Source organism: Tubulanus polymorphus, chromosome 3 (genome assembly GCF_964204645.1).
Source record: "Tubulanus polymorphus chromosome 3, tnTubPoly1.2, whole genome shotgun sequence".
NCBI lineage: Eukaryota > Metazoa > Nemertea > Palaeonemertea > Tubulaniformes > Tubulanidae > Tubulanus > Tubulanus polymorphus.
Window position 1 is genome coordinate 3067914 of NC_134027.1, and position 20114 is coordinate 3088027.

At 36.8% G+C, this 20114-nt stretch overlaps 2 protein-coding genes across 2 annotated transcripts; one reads left to right on the top strand and one right to left on the bottom strand.

Annotated features, from left to right (window-relative positions):
* Nucleotides 1-1884: 1884 nt before the first annotated feature.
* LOC141901687 (U6 snRNA-associated Sm-like protein LSm3) lies at nucleotides 1885-3030 on the top strand. Its single transcript, XM_074789103.1, has 4 exons — nucleotides 1885-2053; nucleotides 2277-2387; nucleotides 2474-2569; nucleotides 2840-3030. The coding sequence occupies exons 1-4, from the start codon at nucleotides 2036-2038 to the stop codon at nucleotides 2918-2920; spliced, it is 306 nt and encodes a 101-aa protein (XP_074645204.1). The 5' UTR covers nucleotides 1885-2035; the 3' UTR covers nucleotides 2921-3030.
* Nucleotides 3031-3666: 636 nt separating this feature from the next.
* On the bottom strand, nucleotides 3667-19957 carry LOC141901678 (uncharacterized). The gene is made up of 4 exons (XM_074789094.1): nucleotides 19689-19957; nucleotides 6517-6614; nucleotides 5662-5832; nucleotides 3667-4396 (listed from the first exon to the last, which is right to left on the bottom strand). Exons 2-4 carry the CDS (start codon nucleotides 6602-6604, stop codon nucleotides 4173-4175), a joined length of 483 nt encoding a protein of 160 aa, XP_074645195.1. The 5' UTR covers nucleotides 6605-6614; nucleotides 19689-19957; the 3' UTR covers nucleotides 3667-4172.
* Between the last annotated feature and the right edge of the window lie 157 nt (nucleotides 19958-20114).

Below are 20114 nucleotides of genomic sequence, written 5' to 3' on the forward strand. Positions count from 1 at the left end.
GATTCTTAATAATTTACAATAACCCGGTCTATCAGGTTTCAACACCTTTATCTGGCTGGCCCCGACGTTGAAAGCAAAAAGAAGGGAGGATAAAGCGTTATCAGGGAAGAGAGTAACGATATCCCGCGCACTTCCGATTTCCCAACTGATTTTGTCGAAGTTTTTGTACACAAGACATGATTGAGTATTCCAGCAACTCGTACGTAGTGAATATGTGTGCAAAGTCGGGTATTCGTAAGTGATCGTATACAGGGTCGAACCAACTACGCAGAGCTTCTCAACTTGATAACTAGTGACGATAAAACGACATGTTCGCTGAAGCACATTTCGATCGTTTGAAAATGGTACCAAAACGATACAGTCCTTACAGCCGATACACAGCTCCTTGGAATATGCGACGATACATTTTGGAACTTGGCATATCATGTCGATAGACGTTGAACCGCCGGCGGAGTATGTTCCATCATCTTTCCTCTCATAACGATCGATTATCGAACGATTTTCATTGAGTGTATAAAAATCTCCAGATGTCGGATCAAAAGTTGCGTCGATCAGTTTTGACCTGGAATTATACCACTTCCGAGTTTCAATTTCCTGAAAAACGAATAAGAATGTGCTCTCTTCGTCATAGCGATACAATTTACACTCGTTTTCATCGTTATCATCCACGACAGCTATAATATTCGAGTAGGTTCTGACAAAAAGTGGCTTTGATTCTAGTTGAATGGCATTCTCTCCTAAATGTTGAAACTCTAATGAAAATTTTCCGTCATCATCTGTGGTATTACCACTGGCTTCTTGAAACTCGAAAGACAATGTGTTGTCATCTGTAATCCTACCACTCGCTCCCTGCAACTCGAATGACAGTTTGTCATCATCTATTACACCCCCACATGCTCCCTGTATGCTGGTTTCGCTGTCATTTGGTTCTACAGAACTCGGAATAGCTGCTTTAAGATTTGTTTGCTCACATTTTGTCTCCAATCTACCAAAAAGTGGCTCAACATTCAACGAACATAAATTGCCTTGTTGAAATGTTTTGATCGTCGGACCAGCTTTTTCAAAGGAATCTACTTGGTTTTCGACTTCTTCCGAAGCGCCAGTCAAAGACTTATCAACAAACGATGCCAATTCATTATCGGGTAATAAGGAATCAACTCGATCAAATAGACCGATCTTTAGTCTGTATTTTTCAAGTTCGCTGAGAATAGTTCTTTTCGATCTTTCCAACGAAGCATACTGTTCGTTAATTGTATTTAAAGCTGAAAGCCGCGTGCTGTTGATTAATCCGTTGATGTACGTTGCCCTTTCTCCAACATCCCTCGCCAAACTGATAAAATGTTCCTCTTTTTCTTTAGCAATATTTTCAAGATTAGACAGTATGTTTACTGAACGTTCTTTATGAGCGTCCAAGACGTCGGCAAACAGTTGTTGTTCTTGGTTATTATCGTGTGTATCAAGTTGTCGCTGAGCCATAATTCGATATCTGAAATAGAAAAAAGTGAAATACACAATCTACATGCACAGAGCTTGTCGATAAAGCCCTGATGTAAACTACGGTACATGTTCCGATGATACCCGTAAGTTCGGCCGGCCACAACTCAAGACGAAGCCGCGAAATGCACGCAGCAAATCCCTCGAAGCTTGTAGAAATTTTGAATCCAACAATAGTCGGCTCAAAATATGGTGGTTAATTAGCAACTACAAATGATCTTGTACACTTTTTAGTCCGGAAATTTCGAGACGTTTGGGCCGATTCAGTCATTTATACCTCCGAGCGGCGAATCAGTCTGGTCGAGTATCAGTCTGAGTACGACCGACGTGTATCGGTTATGTGTAATGGCACCTATCTATTTGATATAGTTATCGTCATGGTCGATACTTTCGAACGTCACTAGTAACGGGCCGCTAGGTCAACTCGGTGCCGGCCGTAGAGACAGACCAGCCCTGGCAAGCAAGTCTATTTTAGCTAAAATGAGGTTACGAGTGGTATCGTTATTGACGCGCGACACTCAATGCACGGTGGCGAACCAAAATGGAGGATCAAGAACAGGTAAAATGTATTTTTTGCCAAAATTATGATTTCCAAACGATTTTGGAGTCAATTTATTTATAAAGTAATTCTGTAGGTTATTAGAGTGATTGCATTTTTATTAAACATTAACAAAATACATGTGAATCTATTGACTTTCTCTTTATTAAGGCGGATTCATTCATATCTAGCTGCACCACCAGGGCGGCGTTGTTATTTATAGTTTGTTTCATTTCGTTTTTAGCAAGCTCCTACAAATACAGTTGAGGAACCTCTAGACTTGATACGATTGAGTTTAGATGAACGAATTTGTGTAAAGATGCGCAATGACCGAGAACTTCGAGGAAGGTTGCATGTAAGTTGAATAGGCTAATCAATGTTTTTCTTTCGATGTGTTTATTGTCATTGATGTCTGTCTGATGGTATGAATTTGTATTTTAGGCTTATGATCAGCATCTGAACATGATTTTGGGTGATGTGGAAGAAACTGTTACCACTATTGAAATAGATGAAGAGACATTTGAAGAAATATACAAGGTAGGACCTAGATATAAATCATTGTTGGTGAAACACTATCTGCGTTGTAATGACGATATAAAGATTGTTTCAGGAATACTACAGTATTCATGATGACCATAATATAAAGTTAGAATGTTGGATTAACTGCTTGCTCAAAAATATACATATTAAACTGTATTTTCATCTTGTTGTGTGGGACTTTCACGACTGACTATCACAATCATCGCAATCATTATTATGACAAAATCTTTTCTTCATTGTTGATTTTTCATTATATTAATTTTTCAGAGCACAAAAAGAACGATACCGATGCTGTTTGTGCGTGGAGATGGTGTAATTCTCGTGTCTCCACCCATGAGGAATGTCTAATTGGTCGTTATTAGAACCGCATTCAAACCTATATTGTCTTCATCGTATGCTGTAAATATATATTCCATGCATTTTGTAGAACGACACATTTGTAATAAAAAATCAAAGAATATTCATTCCATAGATTCTTTTTTAAGATATTTCTTGGTGGTGTTTAGCCATGGACTCGAAAACGATTTAGAATCCACAGTTTACCTGATAATGTTCAGGGCTGTGGAACTGGATTCCGAACTATGGAACAAGGTTCAGTTAATTCCAACCAACTTCTGAACAACTGGCTCCAAACTGTTAATATTTCACCACTGAGTTGACTGGTTTTATCTTAACTAGAATGACCATATCTTAAATTCTTTACTAAGGCTAAAAAATGATCTCATGTTTCTCCTAATCGGGTAATTTTGTCAACTATAATAAAATTTGCAATCGGTTCAATTCCATTATGGTTAGCTTTGATCATGATTTTTAAAAAAAGTAATGGACAGGGTACTTAGACGGCAGGTTGGGTCAACTCGGCAGAAATGAGAAACAAGGCATCAATTTTTTCATCCTATATTAGATTATAGAAGGAGAAATCTTATGACCAAAAGCTATTTTTACATCAGTTAAGAAAATGTATTTTTTATTTAATGAATACTTTTTTACAATCATATACGTATAGGTTTTAGAATATAACTAAATATCATACGGCTTCATATATATATTTCATTTATTTATATATAATATACAATAATCATTATCAAAACATTTATACACAATATCAAACCTTCACTTTCATTGAGAAATCTGCAACTCTTGTAAGAAGTTCAATTAGAATAAAATAACCCTTTTTAGAATAACTGCAGACGCTTTATGGAGACAGTAACTTTAGACAGTGTGACTTACAGTCCACGGAATGTCATATATATATATGCCCATTTATGACTAATAGTCTCTAGACAAATTTTCCGTCCGTCCGTACTAAGTAATGATGTGTTCCATTTTTACACGCTTGTTTTTGTAAGTTAAATTGAAACTAATAAAACGAATGCATTATTTATATACATGTAGTTCCACTTGGTGCAATATCGCCAGTAACGTGTATATATATATATATATATATATATATACGTGTAGTTTTACATAAACAGTCCATTTCATCAATAGATACAAATATCACTTCCACACGTTTTTAGACCTGTTCACATGTATCACAAGTATTTTGGTAAATTGTCCATTTGCACAATCAGGTAAATGCAAACGGGATAGCTCGCTGCTATTTCCAACCACTCGTGATACAAAGTGTCATCACCAGAGCAACAATGTACATAAACCATTTCGGACGAACGCTGTTTCCATGGTTACATCCGTCCGAATGGCACGTTGTCATGTAACCATGGTACAACGTACGCTCGATAATAAATTGTCCGAGCTTCACTTGGCGTTCTGTTATTCGACCAATCGAACAGCGACGCACTAACATTTCGAGACCATCGCTTTCTGAAGAAGATAAACATGAAATGTCAAACTCAGCTACTAAATCTAAAGCGACAGTGTATCATTAACATCTACGTTGCAAACATTTATATACGGCACTTTGACGCGCTGATATTTATATAACATATTTACATAAATTTATTGTTCAAACGCGAGAATAATTTGATTTTGCGTATTCAAATGAGGCGCGTGTAGAGATTCGTTAAAACGCCATCAATCTTCTTGCTATTCAAAGCATTACATTCAGTGGCTAGCGCGTTTATCGTAGTTTGTAGCAGAATGCTGTTGAAATTCGGGACGCTAACAATAATTATTCTAGAAAATTTCGTCACTTGTAAATTCAATTAGACACGGAACACACACATCGTTAATCGCGATTAGACGAACCTTAATCTCGAATGAATCGAGAACAGAGCGTCGCGATCAATTAGAAATACACCAAACACTGGCTGCTGCTGAATCTTAAAATGATGGATTTACCTGTCAATGAATACTGTTTCTAAAATGGTAATTTACGTCTATAGAAACGGGAAATCTCCTTAAACCGTGACATATAGAATTTATTCTATTTCGAGCATTTGATTAGAAGTATCACGTCATTGGGTATACAACCGCATTTCACCATCGGAACTGCAGCATTTAAACCTATGCGATAATTCATTCGTAGCGTCATTGGCTTATCTCGAAAATGTTCATCAGTTTCGAATTTAATTTCTGTTGAAATGCGTTTTAAAATCACTTCAGGCGAATAAAAACTACATAAATCATCTATATATTAGAGAGTTGGCTGTTGAACTGTCGTCAGTCTCTACTTTTAGCTATTTTGTGCCATTGTAAATGGCGCCATCGATCATCGAAAACAGTAGACAACGCCTAAAGCACATTCATGCCCTTATTTACACTTTTCATTATTCATAATTCATGGCCGTAAATTTGAATATTGACTAAAATTGAGGTTTACAACCGAATTACGTAACGACGATACTGTGTTGTATCTATTTATGATCATAAAGTACCGTTTTATACAGAATAATTTGATAGATCTCTTTTCACAATTATATGAATCTTTTTATGAGTTTCATCCATCATCATCACGAGAAAATACTATTTGACATATCTGATCAACATGTTTACGGGATTGGTCTCATGACGTAACACGGTGTCCATCCGTATATGTCACCTTTGTTATCGCTATCTTTTGACTTATTAAGCGTATGAGACTGATCCAGAAATAGCAAGACAATATCCAGCTTCAGTACAGAACTCACTTCTATATCCTTTTATTTTGATGCAGTAATAAGCCGGAAATTCTCCGATGTGCCCTTCTCTACCTTGTTTACAATCTTTTACCAATGGAACGTAATAAGGGTTAAATGGATCATGGCAATGCGGGTTACTGAAGTTGTACGACGTACATACGAAACATGAGATGGACATGCCTAAAAAGATAATGAAGAATCTTAAAAAGGATTTAATAAAGTATATGTAAATATATGTAAATATATAAAGAAAGTATATGTAAATATATGAATAACGTAAAAATTTGATTTAAGATAATGCATTCGTCTGGATATTCGTTTTTATTTTCTAAAGAATATTCGATTCCATTAGTATTTTCGTGTCAGTCACAATACAGATTTCATTCAATCGCAGACATTTACCAAAAAGAATCGTTTATACATCGCATCTGCTCTTGATAAATACGCACATCCGGTTTATTTGCGATTGCTTCAAATCAAATATTGCAGTTGATGAAGTCACTAGTTTACTCAGAATGCACGCTGGGACTCATGTTCGATCGGCGTATATGTAGTAATTCTATGTCGAATGATGTATTTTGTTCGTTCGATAAATCAGATTCGCAAATATTGCGTTCAAGTTGAAGCATGATACGAGGATAGATATAATAAGAAATAGTTGTTTCAGGGCGACATAAAGTAATACAGATCGCATCGATACCACGAGAATAACTTTCTTTTCATTTTACCATTTCTCATAAATCATCAACATATACGTGTTTTATATGCTGAGAACATTCATATGTATCTTTATATTGGAATTTTGTGATCAATCACTTCCTTAGAATAGAAAGCTTAATAAATTGAATCATATTTAATACTAACCTGGCATTAATTTAGCTGCGAGCGTCATATTTATGAGTACGATATAGACAAGTATTATGATATATCGTGTCAGTTCGGTAAGTCTCATTTTAGAATTCCTGAAATGTAAAAATCGTACGAATATTTGATTATGATATTTATAAAACACTAGTATTATAGATACGTGTTGAAATACCCATTAGATACATCTGCTACCGGTTTGAAAATTAAGGAAAGCAAATTTCGTTCGTATAGTTTAATAGTGAATAAATCATCTGCAGAAGTTAATGGTTTCAATAAACATTTCTCCAGTTGATTCCTTTCCGCGGGAATACAAATATTTACACTACCTATTCTAATATCAGCTATCGAGAAAGTTTCCAATTTACGACAGAATGAGTATCATGCCTCTATAAACCCGATCGAGTATATGACATTACAGGCACAAATGGTTCCCATCAAACACGTCAGTTTTTTAAGCCGTAACCCCTCTTAACCCTTACTTAATGCTAGCGTTTTGCAAGATTTCTCCAATCGGCAAACGAAGTGCTCGGTCTTATTATCAGTCAACATTCTGCTAAAACGCTTCATCCTGCCTAATCTCGCTACTATTCGCCAGCGGTTCCTTGACATTTCGAGCTACAGATTCGCTTTAAACCTTACTAAACAGATCGAACCACTGAAATATTGACTTCTTAAAAGACTATGCTCCAGGCCTACACACACAGCATGCAAACGTTCTCAAGATCATACTTAAGCATTATATGATATGATGTCATTCATTTGAAGGTATTGTTATTCATATAGAAATAAGAATGCCGTCATTTCTCATGATAGAAACTAAATTGTCTTAATTCTTTTATTATTCAGATGAAGAAGACGAGTATATTTTGGCCGTTGCAGGTGTGTTTACGAATACCTGCCGACAGCATCACCATGGAAACAATTTACCCTCTACATTGACAGTTTCTTAGGCAGCCGAACAGTGGTTCGCTCATAAACCAAACAGAAAGTATCGTTAATGCAATAACTTCAATTAAAATCGTATTTGTTCATACTTTTGTTTCCGGAATGAATAAATATGATATGTAAATTCATTGATTCCACAGACAAGAGCAATTTGGAAATTGAGTTCATCGATATGTTGGATAATTCACTTATATATTATGGATGGTATAATGTAATTGAATTGATGAGTTGATAGAATTCTAGATTCTGCTCGTAGCTGTCGGGAATGTGGCTGAATAGTGGTTTTATGAATAAATGTCATCTCCACGATTTAATCATTGTAAGGGGCAATCAGTATAACGATAGCAGTCGTTGGCTTCATTAATTCACTCGAACGTCTGACCACTCACAATATTCATATATATAATGTCTGATCAATTTCAAATCACGTATATCTTAAAGAAGTTGTGTTGGGATATGACCGACAATGACTTTGCAGTTATGACGCATTAATCTGCATGTGCAAATCGTTAGAACTCGTTCGATATTTTGGTAAATCGAGTCACTTTGTTTTTATTACTTTCCATTCTTTCAAGAGACCACGGGCGAGTTGAGTAATTTGACGCGATGTTTAGTGATTGGTGAATACTGATTGCTTAGACTACATTACCAGAAAATTGTTCCTGAATTCGCTGCAACGTTGTCGAATCACCTGATAAAGATGCAGGAACATGTAATACAATATACATCTACGCTTTTATGTAGAGAATGTGCATATCTATACCATCATTTATATAATTTATTCCATGTATAAGCATCAAATACATCAAGGATCGCGAAGACGTTCGCCGCAGTTTTATACTTGTGATCTTCTAAAACTCAATTAGTATCTCAGCGCAACACAGAAGGCATACAGAGAACACTACCTTCCCCAATTTATGAGCCTATAAAACAAGCTCAAATGCAGTTAGGGATTTCTTTCCTCGAAGTTAAAGCACCATTAGGCTTTACACCGTCTAACAATGTTAAATATCTATTTCAAACTTACACCTGGTACCCTATCAAACAGAAGCATATACACGGCGTAGTTTTTAAAGGGTCATTACGTGCAATGTACACTAGTTTTATTCCTTGTCGCCAGCCGTATTTCCGTTAATTGATTGCAATTGCTTGTGGAAATTGTATCACGTTTCCTTCAACCTCATTTTCAACTTTAACGCCATCTGACAAGGCATTGATCTTCATTGATAGTTTTTTGCGTGTTTTGCTTCCGTTGGTTCGACGTGAATAGAATCTTAAGACAATTACTGTTAGTCCGTCCGTGGAGATAAAGCTGTTCATTGATATATGTGCTCTTTAACACCAAAATCCGAGCTTTTCATTATTTTCTCCCTGATTTAATGCGTGGTCCATTAACTCCCAACCGCTCAACACGCTTTTTTACTAAAGCAACTGGTGACAACAAAATGGATTAGAAATGTATACTGCTGCTACCACGATCGTCATACGTACCTCATTGATTGTACCGAATATCTTTAAATAACGAATATAGAAAAGCGAAATTTTAATTCAATTCATTTCTTTTTTTCCGTAACGTAGTTCTACATTATTGAATGGAGGTAAACAATCAATACAAAAATTCTTTTTGTTAAGATTTGTACATAGAAAAAACATGAATAAATTGATCTTAAGATTGTATCTACGGTACTTGCAGTCTAAGTCAAAAGGTGGCGGATTTTTACCTACTTTGAAGAATTGGGGAATTTTACCGAGAGGATTTTTATCAAGGGGATTTTTACCGCTAACCAGAAATAAGTTTTCAGCAGTGAGTAACCATTTGATCGTAATACACAATTTCAATTTCAATTTATTCATCATAAATCCAAAGTATAAGATTGTGAATGAAGAAAACAACAATAACAACAAACAGACAAAAAACAAAAATGTGTGACACAAAGATGTGCACTAACAGAAAAATAATAAAAGGAGAGAGAAGTAATACAATGTCTAACATATATATATATATATATACAATATTATTTAAGTGATATTTACAAGCCCATGATATATGAATTTCGCAATATTTAAGAAGATTGGTTTATTGGGATTAGTAAAGGCCGAAAGAAAAGTGTCTAGGTTTAGATTTACAATATCATATTTAGTTCTTAAATTATCCTGCAGTTTACAATAAAAAAGAAAATGGGCGTCTTTTTCACTAAGATGAGAATGTCATCAGCTGGGCCTCGAACTTTCTGTCAAACTACACGTTGTTATTTTGTTAACGTGTCACCATACCGCCCGTCTCTCTGCGGAAATTCTTAGCTTCAAAAGAATGGACGATTGTAATCAGTCGCTGTCAAGACGACATTTGGAGATTTATCAGTTTATTTCCTGCGTAGTTTACGATACTATTTTCGCTTTCTTCATAAATATTCACGTATTTTATCGTTCTATACACACGGTGTAGCGTGGTTGTTTTCTTTCCATCACGCTTAGAAAAATACGTCATTATCCCTAATGGAGGGAAGTTCAAGAGACAAGAGACACAGACGTAATGATTCTCGATTTGATGCGGATGGTATTTTCGGAAGAATGATTATCGGACGTTATCGCTTGACGAGCTATTTCAATATCTTATCTATTTCTACGATATTAGGAGACAAATACAAACATTAAAATGTATCTCTAAATGTAAATCCCTTTAAAAAAAGAAGAGACAACCGCTCATTTAGTCTTTGCCCGAAGTTGTATCGATGCATATTTCAAACATGTCGATGATATCATGTTAGTGCGGTGACCATATTTTGATTTATGGAAATATTTGACAGAAATCCATTAACTGCATTCAACGTTGCAGTTCTCGTATTTGCATGACAACATGCAATATATCCCTTAAAATCATTAAATTCACGATCTGAAACCGAATGGGAATGAAGTCTCTATCAACTGTTCAGGGATTGAATGCGAATATTACGAGATTGAAATTCGTCCCTTGACTGTTATAAAAAAAAAATGTTATGGAAAGGATACGATTTCAATAACGCGGCTTTTTGCATAAAATTTAATTTGACACTGGATGTTCAACAGGAAAGACGAAACAACAACGGAGAAGAGATCGATTATCAGCGATGAACAATTCAATCTCGCGGAAGGATGTTCGTGTGGTGAGACATGGACTGAATCAATTCTGAATCAATCTAATTTATTGCATATTGAAGCTTGTAGAAGTTGACACGTTTTAGTAGTATATAGATATCGGAAAATGCACATTCAATCTATATAAATAATGGAGGCATGAGATATTTCCAAGTGATCGTTATTACGTGCGCAGATGGGTATAGATCGTCTCAATATTAACAGGGCCGACCGAAGCAGTTTGGAATTGATACGACGAGAGTTTAAGTGGAATTTTTTTCATACGTTCGGAGGCTCTTACCAGCGAGCGCCGAAAGATTTTTAACATTAGATGCTCATAGATGCGTTCTATGGACATTTGAACTATACAATTCCACCTAGGTTGAACGAGAATTTCCATTTGATTGGAAATTGAAAATTTGGGTGGAACTGATTTGGGAGATTGGACAAAGGTTGGCAGGTTGAACAAAACAGATGTAAACCGGATAGCCGCATATAGCACGATCTTACGAGTAGCCTTTTTACACATTCTTTGATTTGAATATGAAATCTAAAGCATCAGCCGTTCAGCGTCAAATCAATGCGTAGCCACGTAACCTCATGAACAGCGTTAGTCGTTATCAATACTCGGTCGGTTTGATCGTTGATCTACGTGTGCCTTTAGAAGGCAAACGATGTTCAAGCTGAGAATTTATTTAGATCTCAGCGTCGTAAAGCACTCAGATGCTTCACTCAAACAGGGATTTACGTCTACTGCACTTGCGTTTCAGTAACCTCCACATATATCATAAATCCTTTTCCGCAGACGAATAAAGTACCTTATACGGGTTACGCGGCGGTGACCGCTGCAATTGTGGAATCGGCAAATGATAATTTGCCGCGCCGCTGAGCGTAATAAAAACCCATAACTAAATGGTACAGATGTGATTTACTGGTCGCCTGATTATATGTCACAGGTGTACGTATTCGAATGATGAATTATATCACCGGGCAAAAATAATAACTGGATCACAAAGATGTTTCACGGGTTCTTGCGAAAAAAAACTGGCTTCCAGTTAAGAAAAGAAAGAGGCCACAGGATGACAGTGATCAATTAGTTAGACGCCATATCAAACGTGACTGGTTATATTTATATGTCGTGTAAATTTGTTTATCATTTTCATCGATGCCATCATATAATGTATTGCCTATCATTCATCGTAGATAGTTTGAAAGGCAATTAGTCTGAATTAGTCAACAATTAGGGAAAACTGTTGAATTGGCTGATCACCGATATCAAGTATATATGAATTGCTATGAAATGAATACATCGGGACACTTTAGAAGGAATCTGAAATCAGACGAAGAGAATTCATTAAAACTTTGACATATTCAGAGGGTCGATACTTCAAGTTGGTCGGGAGTTAATATGTATGTCGACTGAGTGATGAAAGATATTAATGAGAGACACGGGAACTTAATGTATCAAGTGTATCGCGCGAGAACCGCTATAAAATGTGTCAGAATTTCAGAATTGTGTCCGATCCGTCTATAAAACATAACGGATTAATCCGTCATTGTAGACATGATCAATGAAAGTGTCCATAAAATTTGATTTATAGGTAAGAAATTGCTCCTCGCTCATAATCAGAATTTACGACCTACGTCCAGGTCTCGTCTGCACACACAAACACAGCCCTGGTCGCTATATCTGTCTGTCGTGCGGCACGCACGTGATTTAGTCGTGTCGATGACATATGAGACGGGCGAAGAAAAAACATTTATTTCCTAAGGATGAATAATATATTACAAATATGCCGGCTGGCTTCCTAATCGGATTGAACCGATCTGTCACGAGAGGGTCCATCCATTTGTTCATCTGCTGCGAGTTCGGGTTTCATTTTCTTTTTTTCATAATAAGCACAGCGCAGCAGCTTTATTTTCGAAATAATCGATAAACTTATCAGGTTTCCATCATCTTTATCGGAGTCGAAGGTTTTAGGAGAAAATCTACAAATGTAAACTACAAAACCGTTACAGAAATGTTTTTAAGGTAATGTGTGAGTCGATGCGCACTACGCCATCAATATAGGCGTTCCAAATAACAAATTCATTTATGAATATTTTGTTATTGATTAAATTTCAAGATTCTTATATATTTTCTATTCAATGAATTTCCATGTCTTTTCTATAATGAATGGATGCGTACTACGTCATCAACATTGAGGATCGGTATAGATCGGTTGTCGGCTGATATATTCAAATTCAAAATGACTTTATTGATCCTTTATGTCATATACTACTCGTATTATATTATTCATTGTCGACGATATTAAGCTATGTACGTTATTTTTCAAGGCGTCAATAAACTTTCAAGTTAGTTTTCTTGTGGTATTCGGCAACGTTTGATTGAAAATTCCTCTAGATTTGATCCACAGTCGAATAGACGTCGTTGACACGTCACGATCGATCACCAAATATCGTTAATCAACAAACATGAAATAACATTTTGACGTTCGAAACGACCCCGAATGACATTTATATTTTTCATCAAATCAATCAATTAGTTCTCATCACATTTTTGAGTACATTTCTGTGTAATAAGAAATTGAGCTAGCGCGATGATGGATAAGTTTGTACGACGCGTCCATTTTGTTACTAAATCTAATTTACCCGCGGGTTCATATCACGTTTAAAAGCACAAGGCGTCGTCACATCACATCTGATTCGGAAGGCTGAGATAATGTCGAACATCGTGATCAACAGCATAGCGATATATAATACAACATCGAGCAATCTGCTAGAGTGTTCGAAGATCCACTACAACCTTATCATGAGAATTTAAGAACACCAATCTAAACTGATACGTCCGTCTCGACTAAATCCAATCACTCTTCACATCTCCATGTATCGCTTCATGAATGATTATCATACAAACAGTTGGACGGGTAAAAATTCTCATGTGATATTGCTTCTCTGTGGGGTCCAATTGATTTTAATGTGTTGTGATAAATACATGTTTATGCATTGCAGTTGAAATCTGAAAATTACTGAAGTTATGAAACCCCGTTTAGCATTCGTCACAACACGGATATAATGGTCATCGTTTCTGTGGCGTTTTCAATAACGAGGTAGTATTGATGAATGTCAGAAAAAAATGATCTATTCGAATCGGTATTGGTCTATCATCACAGTATGGAGACTTCGTTGGAAAAATTATCATGGTGTCGGGGCAGGCAGTATCAATAGCAGTAGCCGTCACTGTTAATGAAACATTTATTGCAACTTTACCGGTGTAGAACCGTTTTTCAGGACTCCACGCGGCAACCTCGTCAATATACTGTATAGTTAATAATCTCATGCACAACATATTTGCGCTGTTCTCCTTCACAACCATTTACTGGAGTAGCTAATATAGTTAAGTGCTTGTTTATGGGCCATTATACGAGGAGTGAAGATAAATATTAAGACTCCGACTTGATGGGGGTATTAACATACAAGTGAATATCATATCACGTCTTATTGAAACTGTTACGTGCTTAATTTACGATGTAGAAGGTCCCTTAAGGTAAAATGTCTGAGCTTTTGTGATGGGTAAATGATTTTGAGAGCAAAATACATAGAAGCCACGTCCAAGAAAAAGGATGTATATATTGATTGTGAATGTCTAAGGATCATTTGCAATTCCAATGTAAAAAAAAAAACGGGGAATGAATAATACACTAAAGTGAAATCGATTCTTGACACGGGATCCTCATCACGAGAAAGCCAACGCAATCCTCTTGCCTACAGAGTGCACACCGATATCCTCGACTTTTATCCACCGTTATTAGAAGGATGATCGTATCGATCTGCTATTAAATGAAGCCAGTTTTCTACGGATATCGAAAATTACTTGCAAAATCTTACTACCGCAACGAACGTGCTAGTTGACTTTGAAGCAATTGATTCATCATCTTTTCGTCAAGGGTGTATAAACACAGTTCTCGTGAGTTCTGAAGAAGTTTAGATGTGTGTTTATACACAAATCAAGGCATCTTGTCGTATTGACATCAGTGATTCGGTTCAATTAATTCGCCATACCGATGGGGTAACATTGATTGACCTATCTCACCTATACTAGTCTGGGACTCAGTTAATGGTTGTATAAATGATTTCTACGTCACATTGATTGTCACCCGGTGTTCGCCAAAATCATTAGAATCTGATGGGTTATATATCCACCGACCTGAAACAGGTTGCGTTATCGTTAACACGAATAGACTGTGATTCCAATTTGTTCATCAATATTGACAGGACATCATCGAGGGCATGAACTAATAGTGATAAGATAGCGATTAGATGATCCAACTCGTGTTTAGTCGATCAGGAGGCAACGTACTGAATACGAGCCGCGTCTCGATACCCGGAGGCTTTCATTGACGTCTTCGAAATAATAATAATAATAATAATAATAATAATACAGCGTTGTGATAACTGGTGATGTGAAAACTCGATGATATAAGAAAACTCCTTTTGATAGTATTATATTGAAATTGACTAAGAATATGTAGTGCACCCCGTTACACCATACGTCTAAAGAAATCCAATAAACTCTTATCCTGTCAAAGCTTACTCGATTATGAAATTATTCTCTATAACAAAAACCAGCGAAGATTCTAATTGGAAATTCTTTGATCAAATGATACGACGTTGTCAAACGTTCAGAACTCGCTGGCTACGTTTTAGAGGAAATTATGTATCGACAATTCGGTTTAATTGATTTGTTCGGCAACCAGTCTAGCCCAAATATTGACGACGTAATACACATCCACTCTCACACACAACCCTCGACATTTACCATTAAGAGACGTGAAAATTGATCAAATAACAGAGTCGTGAAATTTATACGATCAAAAATAAACGCCAATCAATACCTGTAATTTCTATTTTGAAAGGCCAATATTGATAAGTGCACATCGACTCACATACTAACCCTGAAATAACGCGTATATGAAAACAAATTTTTCTAACGATTTTTACGGCGTAAAAAGCTGTAACATTTATATGTGTATCCCGCAACATTAATTGAAACGTGGAAATGATCTTATTCAAGAGCGGAGAAGCTGCGTAACAGGAAATTAATCTCAGTACTATACGCCACCCCGTTAAAAGACAACGTATTAATCAAACAACGAAACATTTATGGCCTCCGCAGCAAATTTCAAAAACAAATTCTGTTTGAATATATCGTAAATGTCAAATCATACGATGAAACAGTAGCCTTATTAGTGATTTGAAGTCATCAGTAGAGGCAGCCAAACAAAGTTCTAAATCGAATGATTAAATGACCGCATCACAATTGCACCTGCATCACGCAAGTTAAGGAGGCGATACGAGAGAAGAGTGTCCATATTCAACTCCATCAATAACATAAATAGATATCGAACCTAATGATTCCATCGGTATCAATTATTTTAAGTAGACGTAAGACTGTATTACGTCATGCGTTACAAATTGCAGCTTACTTATAGATTACACATGAACGAACATTAGTTAACATTTTCTCTCTTCTCACACACACACACACATAGTTTCTTCGTCAATATTGACATTTTCATCCACTCTATTTCTATATAGGTTTCTTTATAATTAATTCTGCCCGAATCCACGGGGATTAAGCCTTATCAACATAGCGAATATACGTTATCGATCAAACATTCAGCAGAGTCTATGAGGGAAAAGCGAAGGAGAGATTGACAGACGGAGCGCGCAGAACGATACAAGAGAAGAGAGAACTTTATACAATTTAAATCCCTGTAGCTACGAATAATTAAGACTTGCAGCCGCTAGGGACTAGATTCCTTTGTGAATTATGCGTATCGCCATTGACGTTTCAATCTGCTCCAATTACATTGACTTCAGTTTCGTTAACTAAATTACCAGAATCCCATGTCGTAGATATCGATTCTTTGCAGAACACTGCGGGGGGTGCTGATGTTGTAATGACTGGACACAGACCTGTTCATCATTACGGTCATCAACAACACCAATTACCCCTATCCATACTTGCATATGATCACAAATATATCAGGCATATGGCGGAATATGAAAAGCATGCGTTTGGCGACTGTGCGGTTCTCAATATAATCAAAAGATATTGTGGGATACAATGTATACGCACACTGTACATGAATATCTATTTCGTTCTTCAAAAGAGTCTTTGGGGAACCATATTTTCAGCAGTATTTCTACTATCGTTTCTACGTAGATTCACGGATATACTCATGAATTATGTTGGAGGAACAAAACATAAAACGCAATCACATTTTCAGCACGATTATCATACGAACAAAACCTTGAAAACCCTTCAAATGAAGCGCCTGACAATATCGATGGATATGTAAAGGTATTTTCTGGGACAAACTTCAGTCGATTTGTACTATTTCCGATTCAATAACAAAACTGATGCAGTAACTCTATGAATAAGTCGGGTTGTAGAAATAGCGCAGTCACCACATTGTACAAATTGCGTATGTCAGATTCCCAGCCGCGCTGAAAATATACGGTTTCTTCTTATATATTTCCGTGCGTAGGCTTTTTTCCATCAACATAACTCGCAATCACGCAATGGGATAAAATATCCAAGAGTCTCCAGTTAGATGAGATGTAAGAGTATAAATGAAGAAACTACTTGAGGGTCTCGGATATCTCGGTCTATGCGAATACAAAATCATTAAACGATCGTCAAGGGAGGTTCTGATTTATTCATGGTCATCGAAGCTCTATTAACTGGCCAGTAAATCAATCACCGGTGGCCATACGGGAGAAGCGGGACGAGAAGTCTCATGCTATATCTCGACTAGGTGCCACTGCGGCTTCGAGAACGAGTGCTTGATTAAACTGATGATTAACGGACCATTAAATACTCGTTTGATGTCCTCATCGTAACGACTCCGGATAATTGATGCATCGTTTGTTGCGAAGCAGGTCCTTTTCGATGGAAAGTACCTCCAAAAATGCGGCGCGTATACTTCGACTTCTGCGAACCGCCATCGCGATTCGAAATCACGACCGTAGAAGACCATTTATCTCATTCGATGAAGCCACATGTCTCCTGAGGTCAAATTAACTAAAGTAACTGAGAATCTGGTTTCAAAATCGATCTGATTTCAGTGTGTCTGAGAAAATACCACACGAGTCACAGCTCGTACCGTCAAATGTGATGATTTAATCCGTTTCGGTGTCACTGGGGATTTGCCACTGATATGGAATTGATTTCGGGTTTAACGGTCGGGAGAATCACGAATCGATGTGGATAAAACGAGCCTCAATCTGCATCGCACTCGCAGTTCTGTTTACCGGAAGTCAATATGCGATATGGACCTCGACATGTCCAATAATTCCGGAACCAGTCGCGTACTGCACCACGCACTTAACACAGCTTGTCATCACCAGGCGCCAATCTGGGTGACAAGTGCCTTCGAATTATATTGGAAAGTTTCATCGGCAGGTTCAGGATTTCCGTTGGAAAATCCGCTGTTTAATTAATGTATTAATCAATTTACTAGTTCTCTGACGAAACCTCAGTTCATCGATGCACTTGTCAAACAGGTACCACTTTCACTGATGAAATCAACGTTATCCGGTGAACATTAAAGTATGCGGTGAATGCCATATTTTTCAGCCAATTACGATATCGCGACGTGAATAGAACGAAAATGAAGCCTCCTTTTTATATCGATATTATTTGATTTCGTGCGTAAGAGATACTGGTGATGAATTTAATTAAAAGAGAGTCTGGCGTAATGACTACAAATTAATGGTGTACGAACGTGTTTCGCATAACTCATAGCCGTTCAATTAAGACGCATATCATTTACATTTGCACTACAAAACATTGCATTCGCGTTCCAGGCTTTGACTTCTGGAATTACAGACATGCAATCAATTGGTTTACTATTCTCGTTGCCTCGGTGCTTAAACCATCTAATTGGAAATCGTTCTTTTTGTCGCATTTTTCATACGCGCACAAATCTATTTGTTGCCATCAAAAATTCCTTTCAATGAGCGTTTATTAGATAATGCATTTATCTAATCAAATGTATTTTTTTTAAAAACTAGTCTTCTAACGATTACGCACAAAGCATGCACGCAGTTCAACCTAATCACACATCATCAAACATCACAAACTAGACAAATGTATGGTGTTAATCCCCGCATGCGATATTCTACCTCCGTATTAACAAAAGAAATGTTTTTGTTCTCCGAGATCTCATCGCTCGACTGAAAGGAATGTCATCAGAAATAACACTTCTTCTGATTCCCTAGATTCTCGCCTTACTGTAAGTTGGCTCTGGCACGTATGTGACGGCAACGCATAAAACAGGTCCCAAAATTATCATAAACTAATTCATTTCTATGTGTTACCAGCATTGTTATTTTTCGAAGTTGAAAATTTAAATCGTAGCTTATTACGCATGCGCACAATAGTTATTTGTTTTTAGTGGCATTTCACTAAATAATTGAAATACAGTCGTTTTGCCCGAATGAGCAAGAATTGGTAAAAAAGATCGCTGAAACTAGGCGGATTACAGTATCAATGGCTCTTGCATATAAAACTTATCGCGATGATCTTCCTTCAAATTGTTTTTCTTGGTTTCATTAAGAAATATGATTTAACTTTCATCCCAGTAACCTTCGAGTACGCTACGTGAAACCGTTTAATAGACTTAGTCAGTACAGCCGCCTAATTATAGCTATTTGCAGGGGTGAAATGAAAGTTGCCACAAACACCTGCAGCTACCACGAGTGTGTATCTAAAACCTCCAGCAATTTGTACCATTTAAGCCGTATAATTATAAACGCAGACAATTTCTTCGCACGTCAGACCTCATGATGATCCACCGGCTAGCATCGAGAAAAACAAAACAAAAAACGATGGAAAATTGTAATTCCTTTCTATTTCACCGTATCTTAGAAAACTGAGTATACGCTTTATAGAACGTTAGGATCGACGAGATATTGTTTTATTTACACTCACTGGACGTGTTTTCTAAAACAAATTTCCTTCGAGTTTTTTTTGTCTTTCAATTACGTAAAGTAAGCAACTGCAAAACTTCAATTTAAATAAAAAAATACAATAAGCTTACCTCTTATATATTGTTGAGTTGTTTTCCACTCTACTCGCAAGTTTTCTTACACTTATGTCAGTGAAGTTAAGTGATAAGTAAACCTACATAAAATCCCAAAATGTTTTAAAGTTTTCAAGTTCGATCAGTTAGGTAATTGTCGCAAAACGGCAACACCACGACATGGCGTAGAAGGAAAACAATCTAAGTTAAGATACCGGGCCATGTCTGCAACCATCACATGAAACTAGAGATGGATAAATATCGGCGGTTGCAAACCGCGCATGGCTCTGGATCGATCCGCAATGGCTGTTACTCTGCATTGGTTCAGGTAGTCATGACTACACAACCAGGAAATTATCCCTCTAACGGAATTTCCATAAATGTCAGTTTCGTAGCGTTTTATTGTTTTCTGACACAAAAATTTTACCGGGTAATAGGAATCCG